This window comes from Trachypithecus francoisi, unplaced genomic scaffold (assembly GCF_009764315.1).
Source record: "Trachypithecus francoisi isolate TF-2019V2 unplaced genomic scaffold, Tfra_2.0 Lachesis_group3, whole genome shotgun sequence".
Taxonomy (NCBI): Eukaryota; Metazoa; Chordata; class Mammalia; order Primates; family Cercopithecidae; genus Trachypithecus; species Trachypithecus francoisi.
This window is the reverse complement of record NW_022681468.1, coordinates 52,441,137-52,460,642: the sequence shown is the minus strand read 5'-3', so window position 1 is coordinate 52,460,642 and position 19,506 is coordinate 52,441,137. Positions and strand designations below refer to the sequence as shown.

At 40.6% G+C, this 19,506-nt stretch overlaps 1 protein-coding gene across 6 annotated transcripts in view; it reads right to left on the bottom strand.

The window, feature by feature from the left end:
- FERMT2 (fermitin family member 2) overlaps positions 1–19,506 on the bottom strand; it is a 99,933-nt gene that overhangs the window by 66,062 nt on the left and 14,365 nt on the right. For all 6 annotated transcript variants that reach the window (XM_033188018.1, XM_033188019.1, XM_033188013.1 and 3 more), the window contains exon 3: positions 1,579–1,812. In XM_033188018.1, coding sequence (XP_033043909.1) covers positions 1,579–1,812 — 234 coding nt within the window. The remainder of the gene's footprint in view (positions 1–1,578; positions 1,813–19,506) is intronic.

Here is a 19,506-nt window from a genome sequence, read left to right as displayed (position 1 = left end):
AAATTTCAAGGGCATTAGATCAAAAAGGCAATGTGAATCTACCTGTATCTCCCCTCCTATATCCCAAATCCCCTGAAATGACAGCAAAAGATCTTTAAAAATTGTAGGAGAGGGAAGATGAACATTCGTAACATTGCTAGGAGACAGGAAACTACGTAAGAGGGTAAAAAATGAGTGATTCTTGAAAGACAGAAAAAAAGTTGGTACTAGTTTAAGGGAAGCCACAGCCCAAACTAACACAACAAATGGGTGAGGATTCAGACTCCTCCAAGCTCCATGCCTACAAGCATAAGCAGCAGTCAGGGCTCTGGGTTAAGAGGCAGGCAGTCCCGGCACCTCCATATTGTCCCCAGGCCAGTGCTTGAGACATTGTACAGGAGCAGCATTTGCCCACAGGCTCTAGCAGTGGGTGTGGGTGCTGACACCAGCAAGGAAGACTGGGTACTCTGGCGCTAGCCCAACTGAAATATTTTCAAATGTTTTCGGCAACATTTAAAACATTTGAAAATGTTGCAGCATTTGCCCTAAGAGTGAAGCAACCTAACTGATCATCAACAGGGAAACGTGGTTATAAATTATACTTGATCTTAGCCAAAAAGGCCAAGAAGTGATTGGATGTAAATTAATAATACGTCTATACTCTGAATTACAGCTTAAAAGAATGTATAACACATAGAAAAATCTCTAAGACATTACTGAGTTTAAAAAATACACATAAAATGCTCCTATTTATTAAAAAACAATCCGATATGTATGGATAAATAAATGTATAGAAAATCACCAAACTGTCAAGAATGATTGCTTAGGGGAAAGGGGAGCTTACTATGTATTTCTATATTCACTGATTCTTTTACAACAGAATATATTTATACATTACTAGTATAATTTAAAAATTTAACATGAATAAAAAACTGTAGTTCTTTATTGGAATTAAAATAAGAAGTCACTAAATGTATCTTTAACCAAGAATTTCTCAAATAGGAAAAAATACAATAGAGTTCTGCACTAGTGGTAGTGACAGCAGTTCACATTTTCTCAGATGGTTGAATACTTCCTGTCATATGACACAACTGGGTCAGCCAAAGTAACCCACATCTCATTTCAGAATGCATAAATAGAAATACTACAGGGATGTTCAAAATGTAGACTGATGAAGGAAGACAACACTCATAGTCATTTCCTTAGGAGCTGTGTCAGGCCTTCAATGGAGGAAGTGACACAATCTGCCTGAATCACTAAAATCAAATAGTGACTTATGTGAAGGAAACATTGCAAAGTCATGTATGTTCCCCTGAAAACAGTGCCTGTTCCCTTACCCTCCCCACAAAAACAAAGTATTAAATAACAAATATCAGATATAATTCTAGTAAGGAAAGAATCTCTACTAGGTTCTTCCTGTTCCACCTTCACCCAGCATTTATCTTAATAGAAAAACTTTAATGAAGTAGAAATTTCACACACATACATGTATACATAGACAGTTCAGCCCCACACCCCATTCCTTGGGATAAGCTATGTCAGTCATTGGTCATATGTACGTCACATAATTCGTATTTTAAGAATTTATGTAATACTTACTAAAAGTCTTACAGATGTCAGAAACAGCTTTGAAGACTCTATCAGAGAAATTCACTTTCACCTTCACATACTTCATGTTGGGAAGCTGCAGGCGGAGCAGTTTGTGCTGAGGGGTGAACTGAAGCTTAGCATCTGCCTGAATACCATACTTATCTAAGGTCCAATGTGTCTTCAGAAGCCAAGTTCTCTTCTTTTCCCACCAGAGAGCATGGTCAGACCAATCTTTTTTTACATCTATAAAAAACAAACAATAAAGAAACAAATCACTTAAAAATCACCAAGGTTACTTTGAGAAATTAAAAGCAGAAAACTAGATAATTGGGTATTTAACAGAAATAATTAACTACTAAGTTACTGTTATGTGACAGGTACAAAAGAAACACTAACAGCTGAGAAAACATGCTCTGTCCTGAAAAGCCAGTACACAAGGTGGCTGAGGCAGAATATATAGGGCATCTAAGAATGTTTGAGTCAAGTACAAAATGGGACACATGGATGATGGAGAAAGTACTCTCTTGTTCTCAGAAAACAAACAGAATCCTGAGGGCGAGAATAGGAAGGATTAATAAAGACAAGGAGTTGGTGGGCTTGGAACTTGCCCTATAGGAATGGACAATACTATTCTGATGAGAAACTGAACAGACTGTGGTTTATGTAGTTGAAGAAGTATGTCAAGGTGAATAAGGGGTGGTGAACAGATGGAGAACCAAAGCGAACAGAAACCAATATCCTAGGTGAAGAGGAGGAACAGGGAAAACACCCATGAGAAACACTATAACTTAAGAGAAAGCTCCAAAAATAAAAAAACTACATTCTGGCCACATACACTCTCCCAAATAGATCCCCGAAAATGGATCTAAAGTCACACTGTCCAACATTTTTCTCTGAGCACGTTCTGGTACAAGCCTAACAGGAAACATTAATATCTGTTCAACTATTTAACAGCCTTATGCAACTAAATGAAACCAAATAAAGAAAAGAATGTAATTTACACAAGATTTAGTTACCCCCAGATAAGGCAGGTCGTAACAATAAGCTTGTAGCAGTAAAATCCAACTTCAGCTAGTTATTTATTTACTTATGACTAGGATAGGAAGTTGGTTTTTTTTTTTTTTTTTGAGACGGAGTCTCGCTCTGTCGCCCAGGCTGGAGTGCAGTGGCCGGATCTCAGCTCACTGCAAGCTCCGCCTCCCGGGTTTACGCCATTCTCCTGCCTCAGCCTCCAGAGTAGCTGGGACTACAGGCGCCCGCCACCTCGCCCAGCTAGTTTTTTTTTTTTTTGTATTTTTTAGTAGAGACAGGGTTTCACCGGGTTAGCCAGGATGGTCTTGATCTCCTGACCTTGTGATCCGCCTGTCTCGGCCTCCCAAAGTGCTGGGATTACAGGCTTGAGCCACCGCGCCTGGCGCGGAAGTTGGTTTTTAAAGCCGCAATCAAAGTAAAGACTTTTGGGATCAATTGTATGTTAAACTTACTAAGTGCCAACAAAAGGGAAAGTGATGTTTCAGAAAACAAAACAAAACACACACAAAAAGAACAGGCCCAGCGTGGTGGCTCGTGCCTGTAATTCCAGAACTTTGGGAGGCTGAGGCTGGAGGATCGCTTGAGCCCATGAGTTCGAGACCAGTCAGGGCAACATGGTGAAGTCCCATCTCTACAAAAAATTTTTTTTTTACTTAGCCAGGCATAGTGGCATGTGCCTGCAGTCCCACCTACTTAGGATGCTGAGGTAGGAGGATCACTTGAGCCCAGAAGGTCAAGGTTGCAGTGAGTTGTGATGTGACACTACAATCCAGCCTGGGCAAGGGGATGAGACTCTGTCTCAAGGAAAACAACAACTTCCAGGGAAGGAAAAACATGTGAATGCTGGGCACAGTGGCTCACGCCTATAATCCCAGAACTTTTGGGAGGCTGAGGCGGGCAGATTGCTTAAGCCCAGGAACTCAAGACCAGCCTGGACAACGTGGTGAAACCCCATCTTTAGAAAAAATTAGCTGGGCATGGTGGCATGTGCCTGTAGTCCCAGCTGCTCAGGTGGCTGAGGTGGGAAGAATGCCTGAACCTAGGAGGTAGATCGAGGCTGCAGTGAGCTGTGATTGCACCACTGTACTCCATCCATCCTGGGTGGCAGAGTGAGACCCTACCTCAAGAAAAAAAAAAAGTGAGTAACTTTTTGCAAATAAAAATTAAAAACTATCATCCTTCTGAGATAAAGCTCATTTTAATATAGTCATACCTTTAAAAAGAGTTCAACTTAAAGACAATTAAAAGTATGTATTAATCTATAACCTGAAACACATACACACACACATAACTAGTCTATCCCCAAATAAAAACCAAATTCTCACATTGATTACATGGCCGAAACACCTTCTACAATGGTGAAATTTACTTGATACAACTGAAGTTCTCATTATGGAAAAAACATGCCACAGGTAGAAAAAGACTTTCAATTCTCCAGACATTAAACACTTATTTTAATCAGTAAGTACTTTAATGGGAGAATTACGGCTACAGCTCCTTGTGGTCGTATTACCATTTTGAAATTTTAACATCTGTGGTTTTCGCAAAATCCTGCCAATCATGTTATTTGAAATTTGGCAAAAGAAATGCCTGTAACTGCTGTTTTATAACCACTCGCTTAATTGTGATACTTAATTGTATATAGTACCCTACACACTACTTTCTAGCACAGAATCTGCCAACTAACTTTTGGAAACAGAAAATCCTGATCTACCTCATGGAAGACAACCAAGGTCACATATTACTCCTTTCCAGAAACAGAAAACTAAGGGCAGAAAAAGGTAACCTGCAAAGAACGCTGGTAACCCAGCAGAGTTATTGCTGAGCTGAACTGAATGATTGGCAGGTAGTATATACTGGTTGAGCCTCCCTAATCTGAAACTCTGAAATCCAAAATGCTCAGAAACTGGGCGGGGAGGGGGGGAGTTTTAGACTCTGGAACATTTCAGACTTCAGATTTTTGGATTAGGAATGCTCAACTGGTAAGTACAATACAGATATTTCAAAATTCAAGATCAGAAACACGCTGGTCTCAAGCTTTCAGATAAGGAATATTCAACCTGTAATACTTTCTTTCCCACATCTAGTGTCAATGTCAACCACTAAGGAAGCTACGTCATATACTCCCAGTGGGGAGGAAAGGAGAAAAAGAGCTGTAAGAGTAATAGGAGTCCACCAGCACATGTCATTTGGGTTCCTCCAGAAGGCATCCCTGACCTACGAACTTGGGTGCAAGCAGCTTATTTGCGGGAAGGAAATCCCAGGAAGCACACTTGAGGGGATCAGTGAAAGTGAGACGGGGAGAAAAGCCGACTGGAGGTTCCTCACTGCTGTGAGCACCTGGAGTTCAGTCCTTCAGGGCATGCCTCAGAACTCACCCACACAGCATAAAGACCGAGGTATCTCTCCACTTCCTTGTTAAGGGTTACTCCTGGGGCCATGACATTAAAAGCTCTTAACACTTCTTGGCTGCCAGCACGGGGCTGGCTGCCCTGCACTCAGGCAGAGCAAGCTCAATCCCTGCACCTAAGGAAAAGAGCTTGTCAGCATGTTGGGGATCTGGCCACCAGGAATGCAGGTGAACTGCGAGAAAGAGGGGGGCCTCCATAGCACCTGTATACAGCCTGAAAGGAATATTTATTAAATTTTTAAAAAATAGCTATTTTATTGTAGAAGCAGAGCAGAAGCAAAGCTGCGAAGACATAATAAAAGGCTCAAACATTGTGGCCCAGGAGTAGGTGCTAAAACATAGAAGGCAAAGACACCAACGTGATAAGGAGCTTCTGGGGACAAAATTTACATATGGATACTAATAAAGAGGTAATGTGCCAACAACTACAAAATCTAAAGAGTTTTTATAATGTGAGGTATGAAAAGGACTACTGGTCAAGAACTCGACTTTCCAAGTCAAAACTACATAAATGTGAAGCTGGAGGTTAGCAAACTGTGAATGGCCCAAGGACCAAATCCTGCCTTCTGCCTTTTTATGGCTCACTACCTAAGAACAGCTTTTGTACAGTCATGAGTCACTTAACAAGGGGGTTAAGATCTGAGAAATGTGATGTTAGGCAAGTTCACCGTTGTATGAACATCAAAGAGTGTATTCACAAACCTAGACAGTATAGCCTACTACACACCTAGGCTATATGGTATAGCCTCTTGATCCTAGGATACAAACCTGTACATATGTTACTGTACTGAATGCTGTAGGCAACTGTAACACAGTGATAAATATTTGTGTAGCTAAGTATAGAAAAGGCATAGTAACAATAAGGTATTATTAATCTTATGGTACCACAGATGTATAAACAGTCTGCTGTAGTTGACTGAAACATTGTTACATGGCTCCTGACTATTTTTAACTGGTGGTGGTGGTGGTGGTGGTGGTGGGAGGGGAAATCCAAAGAAGAGTATTTTACATAACTTTATATAAAGTTGAAATTTCAATGCCCATAAACAGTTTTATGAAACACAGCCACACTACTGTGTTCACACACTGTCTATGACTACTTCTGCACTACAACATTAGACTAGAGTTATTGGGACAAAGACTGCACGGCCCACAAAGACCAAAAGCCCAAAAGACCTACTATCTATACTTAAAAAAAGAAAACTTTGCAGGCCCCTGCTGTAAGCAGGGTTAACGGTGTAATAAAACATCAATTTCCATCAGTTAGGCTTCCAACTGTGACCTCAGAAACATGTATCTCTCCTGATACCCACTCTTCCCTTTAAAACCTGACCCTCCCCCATCAATTCCACCTTGGCTTCTCATCAAAGGAGCTACCCACCTGCATCCAGCAAGAGAAGGGGACAGGATCCAAAGACTACATACTGGACATCCTATGAGTGGTCTGTTTACCCACAGAAAAAAATAAGCTCTCTTACTGACTAGCAATGCTGGTAAAACTAGTCTTTTTCACCCAGAGAAACTAGTGGATGAGTAACAATATAGGGAAAAAAAATTAGACAAAATAAAAGCAGAAATAGGAGACCAGAAAAGAATCAGAAGTATCAATACCACTCATGGCAAGAGATAAAAACAGAAAAGTAGGTGTTCCGACAGCAAAGTAGAAGACAGTGTTAGAAGAGAGATAAGCTGGACTGTGGGGGCTTGTGACTTATGTTCAAATACCGGGCTTTCGGTAGCATTCCTGAAGACTCAACACACTACCAACCTAGACAGCATTACTTGCAGAGTAATCACTACTACAGAATAAGAACATCAAACAGTTACAAAAATATTTGTGGATTCAACAAATATCTGTTGAACATGTACTGTGTGCAAGAAGGCACTATTTTAATGCTAGAGATATAATGATGAACAAAACAAAGTTCCAGCATCACTGAGGGAGACCAAGGTGGCTAGAGGAGAGGAAACGGAGATCAGTAGGAGGTGGCATCAGAGAGCCAGGCAGGAGTCTTATAGGTCACAGTACACGGTTTAGGTGTTATTATGTATGAGATAAGCCCCTAGAGCAGTAGTTTTCTGCCTGATTGGCATTAGAATCATCTGAGCAGCTTTTTAAAAATACTGATGCCTGGCCCCACCCTAAACTAGGGCTATTTTGGTTTGTGAACAGCTGTCTGTTATTTTTTTATGGGCAGATGAAGGCTGGTACTTCCTACTCCACCATCTTGGTGACATCTCTCAAACCAAACGTATCAGAATCTCTGTGGGTCTAGGAAATGGTTTTAAGTAGGAGTCATCTGTTTCAAAATCATTACTGATAATTTTGAAGAAGTGTGGTGATGGGGGTATGCAAGAGTTCACTCTTGCAAGAGTGTGTGCAAGAAGTTAATGTGAGAGCGGAAATGACAACCATTTCAGTTATAATGGATGGGAGGTGAGGAAGCACAAATACGAAATACAGACAACTTTTTCTGGATATTTTACTGTAGCAAGGAGAATAATAGTGATAGAATAATAGCTGGTAGAATCACAGAATAATAGCTAGTAGATAGATAAAAAGGAAATGGCAGACCCAAGGAGCATTTTTAGCTTCTTTTTTAAAAAGGGAAAGCTATTACAGCATTATTTTAAAAGCAGCTGAAATGATTTCATATTTCAGATCATTTATAATTCTAATTATCATTCATTAATTTGCCCTTCAGCAGAGTATCACTTCAAAACTTTCTAAAGACCTGACTGAGCCCTCTCAAACAGGCAAAGCAATATTTTCCCAACTTCTAGAAAATTAGCTCTTTCTTTGGTGCTGGCTTTATATTACACTACCTATCTTATTTTGAAAATAACAGTATCTCCACATCAAGTCACACAATTGGCTCTACTCAGAATATCACAAGAACATACCTATTCTATTCATCAGTAGCAAAAACAAATTTTATACACTGATGAAAATCCTGAGAAAAACGATGGTATACCAACTGAGAAGCATTTGCCCAGGCAAGCATAAAAGCTAACTGCACATCAAAAAGCACTGAAAGGCCGGGAGCGGTGGCTCACTCCTGTAATCCCAGTATGTTGGGAGGCCAAGGTGGGCAAATCACTTGAGGTCAGAAGTTGGAGTTTGAGACCAGCCTGGCCAATATGGTGAAACCCCAGCTGTACTAAAAATACAAAAATTAGCTGGGCCTGTTGGTGCACACCTGCAATTCCAGCTACTTGGGAAGGCTGAGGCAGGAGAATGGCTCACACTCGGGAGGCAAAGGTTGCAGTGAGCCAAGGTTGTGCCATTGCACTCCAGCCTGGGCAACACAGCAAGACTCTGTCTCCAAAAAAAAAAAAAAAAAAAAAAACCAAAACACTTAACAGCACAAATTGTGTGTACAGGTGTGTGTGTGTGTGTGTGTGTGTGTGTGAAGTAGTATATCTCGATGCAGTAACTCTTTTTTTGTTTGAGATAGAGTTTTGCTTTCTCACTGCAACCTCCACTTCCCAGGTTCAAGTGATTCTCCCGCCTCAGCCTCTGGAGTAGCTGGGACTACAGAGAGGTACCACTATACCCAGCCCAGCAAATTTTTGTATTTTTAGTAGAGGTGGGGTTTCACTATGTTGGCCAGGCTGGTCTTGAATTCCTGACCTCAAGTGATCCACCCGCCTTGGCCTCCCAAAGTGCTGTACAGGCATGAGCCACCGCACCCGGCACGGATGCAGTAACTCTTGAAAGCACTTAGTTATCAAGTGTATTACAGCACAGCTCGTCTCTAAAGTGGCAAGTTAAATCATAACAGCCTATGCAACTCTAACTTGAAAAACCCACTGTGTGCAGAACAGATTTCAGACATCAACACACATTTAAGTTTTCCTCTAGCTGAAGACTGAATAGAAGCATGAACACATTATGATGACTTTAAAAGGAAAATGGTTATCTACAAATACTTACAAATAACAGCAAGCAAATGAAAATACTACTGGATCACTAAAGTAGCGGTTTAGTTTTCTGTGTGACATCAAAATCCATAAGGAAGTAACGTTGAAATTCCCTGAATTTGCATAAACTAAAGCTTTGGAAAACTTTCCATACATGAACTCCCTTACACGTTCTAATCTAGACTCTGGACTACGTTCTAAATAAACATTTCTGCTGTCCAGAATGGCAGGCTTGGTATTTCAAACATTAGATGACTGAATGCGCGCGCGCGCGCGCACACACACACACACACACACACACATACACACACACACACACACACACACACAGTACCAGCCTGGCACTTGGCCAGAAGTTAGCAAACATCACCGGAGTAGATTCATTCATCTGCATTATAAAACCATTCAAGGTGTAGACTACACTCAAAAACTTGCTCTGACAGTCTGTTTCCCCAAGGTCATGATTTTCAGTTATCCTCCAGGTATAGGCCAACTTTTATTTGGTAAATCTTATATTTTAAATTTCGATTTTAAACTTTCAGAAGTAACCCGTCACAAATACAAGCTTTCTCAGAAAGGCTCGGGGGTGGGGGATTGGGTAAAAAGTTGTACTATTATGAAGTCATCACTTTTTTCCTTCTCTGGGAAAGAAAAGGGATTTTATGATTTACTCATAAATTTGGCTTGTTTAGTAATTCTTTTAAGTCAAGAACTACTTATAGTTTACTATACCTAGCAAAATTTTTACTTCTATAATAAATTTTAGTAAAATACGTTAATTCTTCAAAACACTTTGCCAGCATTCTGGAAAGAATTATTTCTGTGTCCCTCCCTTATTTAACAGATCCCATCACCACCGTATCACGTGCACATAACAGTATCTGACAGACACTCAAACTCCTATCACTAACATTGCAAATTGCTACAACATTGACTGAATCAACAAAAATATCCTCCCTCAACTGTAACAGAATGCTCCTCAAATTCAGGAAGTGGTCATACGCTTGCTTCACAAATATAACATCTGTGTATTCTAAGGAACAGAAGGCTTGGGTTTCTCATCATTAGAGGCTTAGTAAATATTGCTTAGTCTACCAAACAGCTTTTGGTATCACAGTGCTCTCCCACTCCATGAGTCACCAAAAAAAAAAAAAGCAAGAAAGAAAGAAAAAAATACATATTTCAAAGCTTTTTGCTAGAGAATATTATGCCCCACTTTATGCAATTCCAGTTCACTTATACTCTAGAAAATATGAGCGCAGAGAAGGGAGACATTATTGAAAACATCCTATTTAATGTTTTCCTAATAAGATTATGAATTCCTACTTGACTGTTTTGATACAGGTTACTAAGATGCAATTACTGGCCGGGCTCACGCCTGTAATCCCAACACTTTGGGAGGCTGAGGTGGGTGGGTGGCTTGAGCCCAAGCGTTCAAGGCCAGCCTGGGCAACATAGCAAAACCTCATCTCTACCAAAGAAAAAATCCAGGCATGGTGGCCTGTGCCTGTGGTCCTAGCTACCTGGAGGCTGAGGTGGGAAGATCCCTTGACTCTGGGTGGTCAAGGATGCACAGAAAGTTGATCAAATCCCACTCCTGTTGTTTCTGCACAACAGCTGGAACCTATGCCTTACCACACATCCATGGACATGCCCAGGATTTGACTTGGGCTTTCAAACTCTACACAGTAGCTGCTACTAACTATTTGAGATAATATTCACATTCCTGGAGACTCAGTTCTGCCTCATCTAAATTACCAGAGACCAAACAAGGACCAGCCCAATACCTCCTGGACTTTATTTAATGCCATAATGTTGTCAGACTAAAGAGAAAAATGAAAGTTGATCAAATAACTTATTTTTTCTTACCTTAAATAACCACATCTTAAAAATAAGTAAGCAAGTTAGAGTTTGGAATGAAGAGGAGGTTAAGATGTTACTTTTAGGGGGCATAAATTTCTAGTTGCATATTTTTAAAGTATTAATTCAGGAAAGAAATATTAATATTCTCACATGTCCATAAACTAGAAGCAAAGCTTACATTAGATAATCTTTGCTAAGGCAACATGTCATTGTGACGTATAAGTACATATAACTTTTCTGGGCACATGACTTATTTCTGATAAATATATATTTTTGTATTCTGCTAATACTGTAATACTCTGTGCTGTTTCCTTTTGTTTTAGGACCCTCTTGAGCCTTAAATGAGATATAACTATTACCATAATAAAGAGCTGACTGGAGGTAAAGAACACTACAATCCTAGTGTGCTAGTGACAAAGCCACTAAAGAAGCTGGTTCTGGCCGGGCGCGGTGGCTCAAGCCTGTAATCCCAGCACTTTGGGAGGCCGAGACGGGTGGATCACAAGGTCAGGAGATCGAGACCATCCTGGCTAATACGGTGAAACCCCGTCTCTACTAAAGAATACAAAAAACGAGACGGGCGGATCACGAGGTCAGGAGATCAAGACCATCCTGCCTAACACGGTGAAACCCCGTCTCTACTAAAAATACAAAAACTAGCCGGGCGAGGTGGCGGGCGCCTGTAGTCCCAGCTACTAGGGAGGCTGAGGCAGAAGAATGGCATAAACCCAGGAGGCGGAGCTTGCAGTGAGCTGAGATCCGGCCACTGCACTCCAGTCCGGGCGACAGAGCGAGACTCCGCCTCAAAAAAAAAAAACAAAAAACAAAAAACAAAAAACTAGCCTGGCGACGAGGCGGGCGCCTGTAGTCCCAGCTACTTGGGAGGCGGAGGCAGGAGAATGGCGTGAATCTGGGAGGCGGAGCTTGCAGTGAGCCGAGATCCGGCCACCGCACTCCAGCCTGGGGTAAGCAAGCCATGCAGACTAAGCAGACCAGAAAACGTCCTTCTGCTTTTCAGGTTACTTGCTCTACCATTTACCTACACCACTTAGTCGCTCATCTATTAAACTTACAAGACTTTTCCCTCTTTCATTTCACAGCCAGGTAGACTGAAACAATTACTGTACGTTTGCCCAAGACACCCTTGGAGAATCCTACTATGTTTTTTTTCTGTCTACCACTGTATTTCAAACTTCTCACATTTCTGAGAATCCTTCTCCTTTGCAGTAGACAACCATGGATTCTACTGCAGAAAACTCAGAAGCCATCAGATTCAAACTCTTTCACCTTCACGCCAACCCAATCTATAAGACTTCTTACATTTGGACTCAGATGGGCCTCCTGTCTTTGTGTTAACATGAAAAGGTGCCTCTTCCTGTCTATCTAAAGCCAATCCCACCTCCTGTGCTCTGCTGCCCTTCCCATCTTCTAGGAACCATGTGCTTCTCTCCTTACGTTGGTTCTCCAGGGGTCTCATCCATTCTCATGGCTTTAAAAGACACTTTCATCATTGGTGTCAGCAGCCCAACCTTCTGCTCAGACCGCCAGCCTATACACCCTACTGCCTATCTCACATCTCTTCTTGATGTCCCTCAGATAACTCAATTTGTCTAAAATGTAACCCAATTTTTTCTTATCCCTACTGTTATTATACTAATTAGCACCAACTGTCAACCCAGTTGCTCAAGCTAGGAATCTGAAAGTCATTGATATTCTCTTTCCCTCTTTCCTTACATTTGACATTAAACTGTCAGATCCACTTCCAAAAACCTCCACTCCAGTCTCCACTGGCACCACCCTACTTCAGGCTGCCATCATCTCTTGCACTGACTACTGCCACAGCCTCCTAACTGGTCTCCTGCATTCCACTCAGCACTTTCCATAATACAGCCAGAGTCATCTGTTCAGCACTTTCATGCCATTCCCCTGCTAAAAATCCTTTGCAACTGCTTCTAACTGCAATAAAATCCAAATGCCTTATTAGGTCTACAAAGCCCCACACAATACGGCCCATCTACTCCTCCAAATGTATCCTGTGCTCCTCTTCCTTTGCTCCAGCCACATTGGCCTTTTTTAGTTCTAAGAATCATGTAACTAAGTTCTTTCCTGCCTCAGTGCCCTTGCACATGCCACTCCACTCCTGGAATGTCTGACTCTCTCTCATCTTCCAGATTTTAAGCATTAATTCCAAATTCTCAGAGAAGCCTTTTTGAGCTACCCTAGCCCTCCAATGTTCTATGTCCCTCCATAGTGTTCTATTTCTGTATCCTGTGATATCACTGATCAAAACTGATATTTATTTTGTTTGTTGTTGGCAGGTGGGGGAGGAGAGTGCTATCTTTCTTTCCTAATAGATTATAAACTGTCTAAGAAGACAAAGGCAATGTCTATTTTGATCACCATTATATTTTCAGCACCTAGCACAGTGCTGGGCAGGCAAGAAATATTTGACAAATTGAATGAATCCTCATTTTGAAAATTTTAAAGATCTCTCATTACTCAAAATAAGTTCAACAAGAAGCTTGTTTTTAAGCCATCAATAAAAGTAAATACAAGTTTTACTAATTTAGTTGTATGTCTGAAAAATCCATTTTATCTTCAACTTCAGAAAACATACTTCAATCCTAACTAGAAGAGCGGCAGAGATTCCCCTAGAAAAAGGAAATAAAACTGAACAGACATTCTGTTCTCTCTCACCATCTTCTAAAAAGAATGAATTTCTTTGCTCAAGACAATCCCTATTGTACAAAATGATTATGTTCCAAAAGGCCACCCGTAAGTTTGAGAATTCAGATTCATCATAAAAAAACACTATAAATAGTTAGGTTCCAAATCATACAATAAGTTACCCAACCAAAAATAATGTGACCTATACAACTAGCAATACTCTACCACACGAATTGTATCATAAAGCCTTCTGCAGAATGTATGGTCAATGTTTCAACTGGAGAAGTAAGAAAAACTGCAAGCAATGGCACCTGCAGAGTGTGTGTTGGATGGGGACAGAAAGGAAATGCCGCTGCCAAACTGTGAGGGAGACAATGGCTTCCTGAGGAATATAAAATTGGAGGGTACCTGGCTACTCTCTAATCATCTTTTCCAGAATGCCAAGAATTAACCTGTTTCCCAGATACAATTTGTTGTCTTAAGCCAGGGTTTCTTTTCTCTACTAAACGAATGATAATAAAGAGTTTTTAACTTGCTTTCCTTTCCAATGCCTCAAACAAATAGACAACTCCAACTCTTCTGATGTTTCTACTGAGATTATATTGCCAATAATGTGTAAAGACAGGGCCTACAAGTAAAATTAACGCTTAAGTTTGTAAAAACAATGTCTGTAATATTATCCCTAATATTGACTGAAATGTAAAGGACACTAGGCATTAATCTCAGTATTCAATCACACACTCTCCTTACTCTCGACCCCTTTAGGTCTTTCTCCTCCCAAATTTCTCTTTCAATTTTAGAGCTGAGGACGATGGGGCATCCTGCTTTAGGATGTGCCCTCCTGTTCTGATCTCTTTAGTCACTCAGACCTTCAGAAAAGGGGAAGACGAGGCAAATGGATGAAGACTGTGGCTCTTCAGGTATATAATCAATGCACTAATTAATATTTTCCAAGTAACTATCATGACAGGCACTAAGTTGGGCAATGGAATATAAAAATTAGTGAGAATTGCCATCCCAGTGGCACTTACACTCCAAGTGAGAGACACAGACAAGTAAAATGAGCTAAAAAGATAAACAAAATGTCACAGAGGCAACCAACATTAAATGTGAAAGATTAATTAGGTTAACCTGGCATTTTCACCTGGGTCTTAAAAGATGTGAGAGTTCAAACGTGCTAAGAGAAACCGTCCTGTAGGCAATGGAGGCTCTCAGATTGTTTTATTAACATGACGTTGATTTGATTATGAGGCACAAATTAAGAGTCTGGCAGCAAATTTACTGCAATATTCTACGGAGCAGGGCCTGACATACGACAGACGGTGAAGAGGAGGCAAATGTGAGGGAGTTGTCTAAGCTAGAATCATGGGTCTTGAGGATACTGATCTCAGATGAGAGAGGACAGCTGGAAGGTGAAGAGGGGAAGCTAGAAAGTTCCTAGTTTGATAATTAAATGGATGATAATAATAGCAGTAAGATTTGTTAAAAGAGATGGGTGCTGTGGCTCACGCCTGTAATCCCAGCACTTTGGGAGGCCAAAGCTGGCAGATCACGAGGTCAGGAGATAGAGACCATCCTGGCTAACACGGTGAAACCCCGTCTCTACTAAAAATACAAAAAATTTGCTGGGTGTAGTGGCGGGCGCCTGTAGTCCCAGCTACTTGGGAGGCTGAGGCAGGAGAATTGCTTCAACCTGGGAGGCAGAGGTTGCAGTGAGCCCAGATTATGCCACTGCACTCCAGCCTAGGCGACAAAGCAAGACTCCGTCTCAAAAAAAAAAAAAAAAACAAAAAGAAAAAAATAAATGTTAAAAGATAAATGCCATTGTAATCTCTTTGTTTTATAGATGAGAAAATGAAAGGAGAGAGAAGTTCCATAACTTGGCCAAAGTTCATAAAGTTAGCATATGTAGGAATTAGGATTTGACTCTAGATCAGTGTGATTTCAGAGGTGGCACTCTTAAATAACACTCCATTAGCCAAGATAAAGTTACGCAGAAGAGAAGCAAGTCTGGGTATGTTGCATATGAGGACAAAAGACTAATGTCAGGACTCATTTACATTTCACAGTAAAATCCTGATGATTGTCCTGCTCATCTCTTATAGGAAACAGGTATTTAGGAGAAAGAAGATAGAACATTCACAAGAAAGCAAAGAGATTATTAAATAAAGGAATATTTTTATTACGCATGTCTTTCACTGATTTAATGGCAACCACAGACAATAAAACTCAAAAAGGTTATGGTTAGTAGCCATATAACTACTTGAAGAATGCATATACTAATATGCATTATTAGTAATTAGTAATTTGCATATACTAATATGCAAAATTAAACTGATTTTGAAACAACCAAAGAACACAAATGGCTATGAATGCAAAGAAGCAATTAAGAATAATAATAATAATGATGTACTCACTTTTGGTTTTATACTAGAAATTAAGTCTTCTACTGTCCAAAAATAATTGGAATAACTTCTGAGTCATTCCTCTCTTCCTTAAGACTGTTCATTGGTAATTATTCTAGAAAGACCAGAAGCGAATTCCTAAATTACTCTTAATCTATTTCTAGAGGGACAACCCGCCCTTCCAGAACTACTCTGTATTCTAGAGGAATAGAATTCTCAACAGTGCAATCTACAACACTATCATCCAGGACCTAACTTAAGTTTTTATAATGAGTTTCCACAACCATGAAAAACAGGAAAAGAAAGCTTTAAAAAAAGCCCCAACTCTAACTTACCCAACATATACTTTTGAACTCTGCTGAATCTTATTCTCTTTTATGGAGTTATTATTAATCAACAAAATGTAAAACAACAAACAAAAACACTGGCAATGAAGCATGCAAATATTTCCTCCCTACATTTCTGCCCCACCCCATCTAGCAAAGTAAGGAAAGACCTACACCAAGATCACACAACAGTCATTATAGTAATCTAATCTTTATATCTTTGAAATTAGATACTATTTATCTCTACAAGTTGTATTTTACTTTTTCCTCTCCCTCAGCTTTTCTTTCCATCCAAGTAATATGGAGTCTATCCCTTAAGTAGCTGTTAATGTGTCCTTTCCTTTCCTTCTACATCGCCTTAGTTCAGGTCCCCAACATCTCTACCCTGAACTACTATAACCTCATTTTCTACACTATCCAGAGTTATCTCTTAAAATGCAAACTTGATCAGTTTATCTGTCCACTTAAAAATTTTCCAAGTCTGAGCCAGGTGTGGTGGCACCTGCCTATAATCCCCAGCACTTTGGGAGGCTGAGGTGGGCGGATCAACTGAGGTTGGGAGTTCGAGACCAGCCTGACCAACATAGAGAAACCCCGACTCTACTAAAAATACAAAATTAGCGGGGCGTGGTGGTGCATGCCTGTAATCCCAGCTACTTGGGAGGCTGAGGCAGGAGAATCGCTTGAACCCGGGAGGCAGAGGTTGCGGTGAGCCAAGATCATGCCACTGCACTCTAGCCCGGGCAACAAGAGTGAAATTCCATCTCAGAAAAAAAAAAAGAAAAAACCTTTCCAAGTCTGTTTACTGAAGTATCTTATAATCCGTTAACAGGTTCCACAAATCTGTGCCCCACATTGCCTTTTTCTAGGGCTCTTACCACACCCAGATGCAGCTTTCGTTCTGGCCTGGTTTGTGGAACAAGCTGGTGTTTCAGATCTCCTTGACTGGCACCTTTTCCTTACCCCCTTTATCAAACTGGCAAAATCAGACACCAGTACCAGCTCAAATATTACCACCTCTGAATCTTCAATGACCCACCTGTCAAAGCAGCAAAGTATACCTTAGCACTTTGAATGATATAATTCATTGTAATTTATTTTATGTAACTAATTTCCCCACTAGATTAAGAGTCTTTGATTTTATCCTGTGTCTCAAAAGCAGAGACCAGAGCCAATAAACATTTATAAACTACTTGTAATATACAAATATTTGTAATATACAGGCAGCATGTAAAGCAATCTTAATATAAATCTACTGAAAAACTGTAATTGTTCCAAAAGTTCATGTCAAACATTAAAAACTCTGTTGATTATAAATGTACATATGGAAATGGAAAAAATAGCAAAACTAATGTTTATTTAGTGTACTGTAATTAAAACATTAAAAACATTGAGAAGTGTTACATTTCTTTGTGAAAACTTAAGAATAGCTTAAATAGTGCTTGTCTTCTCCTCATATAACTTATGAAGTGCAGCAAGTATCTTTTATGCCTTTGCTGTCACACTCCTTTCTGAGTCTGGATCAACTTATAACATTTTATCCTTTGCTCTTTCAGTATCATGAAGTATCTCTGACAGCTCCTTCAGTATGCAAAGTTTTTGCTAGTGTCACTACCTCTGGGACATCTTCATCCTTTTTATCATACCACTTGTATCATGTATGTAAGTTTACCTTCACCAAATTCCTTTGGCTGTATATCTATAGTCTTTCAACTCGTGAAAGCATCCACATTTCCAGGGTGAGCTATTTCTTCTTTAACTCCATTTATATTTGATTCAACTATCACTTCTAGCATTTCATAACCACTTTTGTTAATTCACTGCAGTTTTATCTTTGTTGGTCAACTCTTTCAATTACCCATTTTTGTAAAACATCATGAGTTTCTCATGGGGGACAAAGAGGCAACACTACATACTACTGTTCTGTGTGTGAACCGTATGCACAGTGGCCAATGACAGATAGACTTTGAAGTAAGTGACATGACTTGTCACTGATCATGATGGGCTTCTGTTATTTACATAGTGTTCGTGGACTGAAAAGATAGCCAGCAAAAGTTTTGTACTTTATGCAGTTACATTTTAGTTAATATATAAAGTTAAAAGATAGAGTATGGTAGCAACTAAAATGTGAGCCATGTTGTCAGACTAGTGTTATTTAAAAATTGCAACTGTCCAAAGTGCAACTGTCTGATACATCGTATTTCTTTTTTTTTTTTTTTTTTGAGACGGAGTCTCGCTCTGTCGCCCAGGCTGGAGTGCAGTGGCCGGATCTCAGCTCACTGCAAGCTCCGCCTCCGGGGTTTACTCCATTCTCCTGCCTCAGCCTCCCAGGTAGCTGGGACTATAGGCGCCCGCCACCTCGCTCGGCCAGTTTTTTGTATTTTTTAGTAGAGACGGGGTTTCACCGTGTTAGCCAGGATGGTCTCGATCTCCTGACCTCGTGATCCGCCCGTCTCGGCCTCCCAAAGTGCTGGGATTACAGGCTTGAGCCACCACGCCCGGCCGATATGTCGTATTTCAAAAAGAAAGTTTTTAATCTGCTACCAGAAGCTGTAAACTGCTTCAAAGTTTACATATCATCTAAACTGCAAACACATTTCAACTGAAGTACCCCATTCCATTTTAGGTTAAGAAAATTATTTTACGGCCGGGCGCGGTGGCTCAAGCCTGTAATCCCAGCACTTTGGGAGGCCAAGACGGGCGGATCACGAGGTCAGAAGATCGAGACCATCCTGGCTAACACGGTGAAACCCCGTCTCTACTAAAAACTACAAAAAACTAGCCGGGCGAGGTGGCGGGCGCCTGTAGTCCCAGCTACCCGGGAGGCTGAGGCAGGAGAATGGCATAAACCCGGGAGGCGGAGCTTGCAGTGAGCTGAGATCCGGCCACTGCACTCCAGCCTGGGTGACAGAGCGAGACTCCGTCTCAAAAAAAAAAAAAAGAAAATTATTTTACATTAAGGCTCCAATGGCTAACTGAGGCAGTGTCCAATTACGGGAAACATTTAGAAACTGCTATAGACTAAATGTTTGTGTCCCCCCAAATTCATATGTTGAAACCCTAATCCCCAATATGATGGTATCTGAAGATGGGGCCTTGAAGAGGTAAATCAAGCCATGGAGGTGGAGTGCTTCTGGTGGAACTGGTATCCTTAGAAGAGGAGACAGGAGACAGCTAGTTTCCCATCTCTCCTCCTTTCCCTCCCCCATGTGAGGAAACCAGGAATAGGGTCCTCACCAGAAACCAATCATACTGACACTCTGATCTTAGATTTGGCAACCTCCAGAACTGTGAGAAATAAGTGCTTATT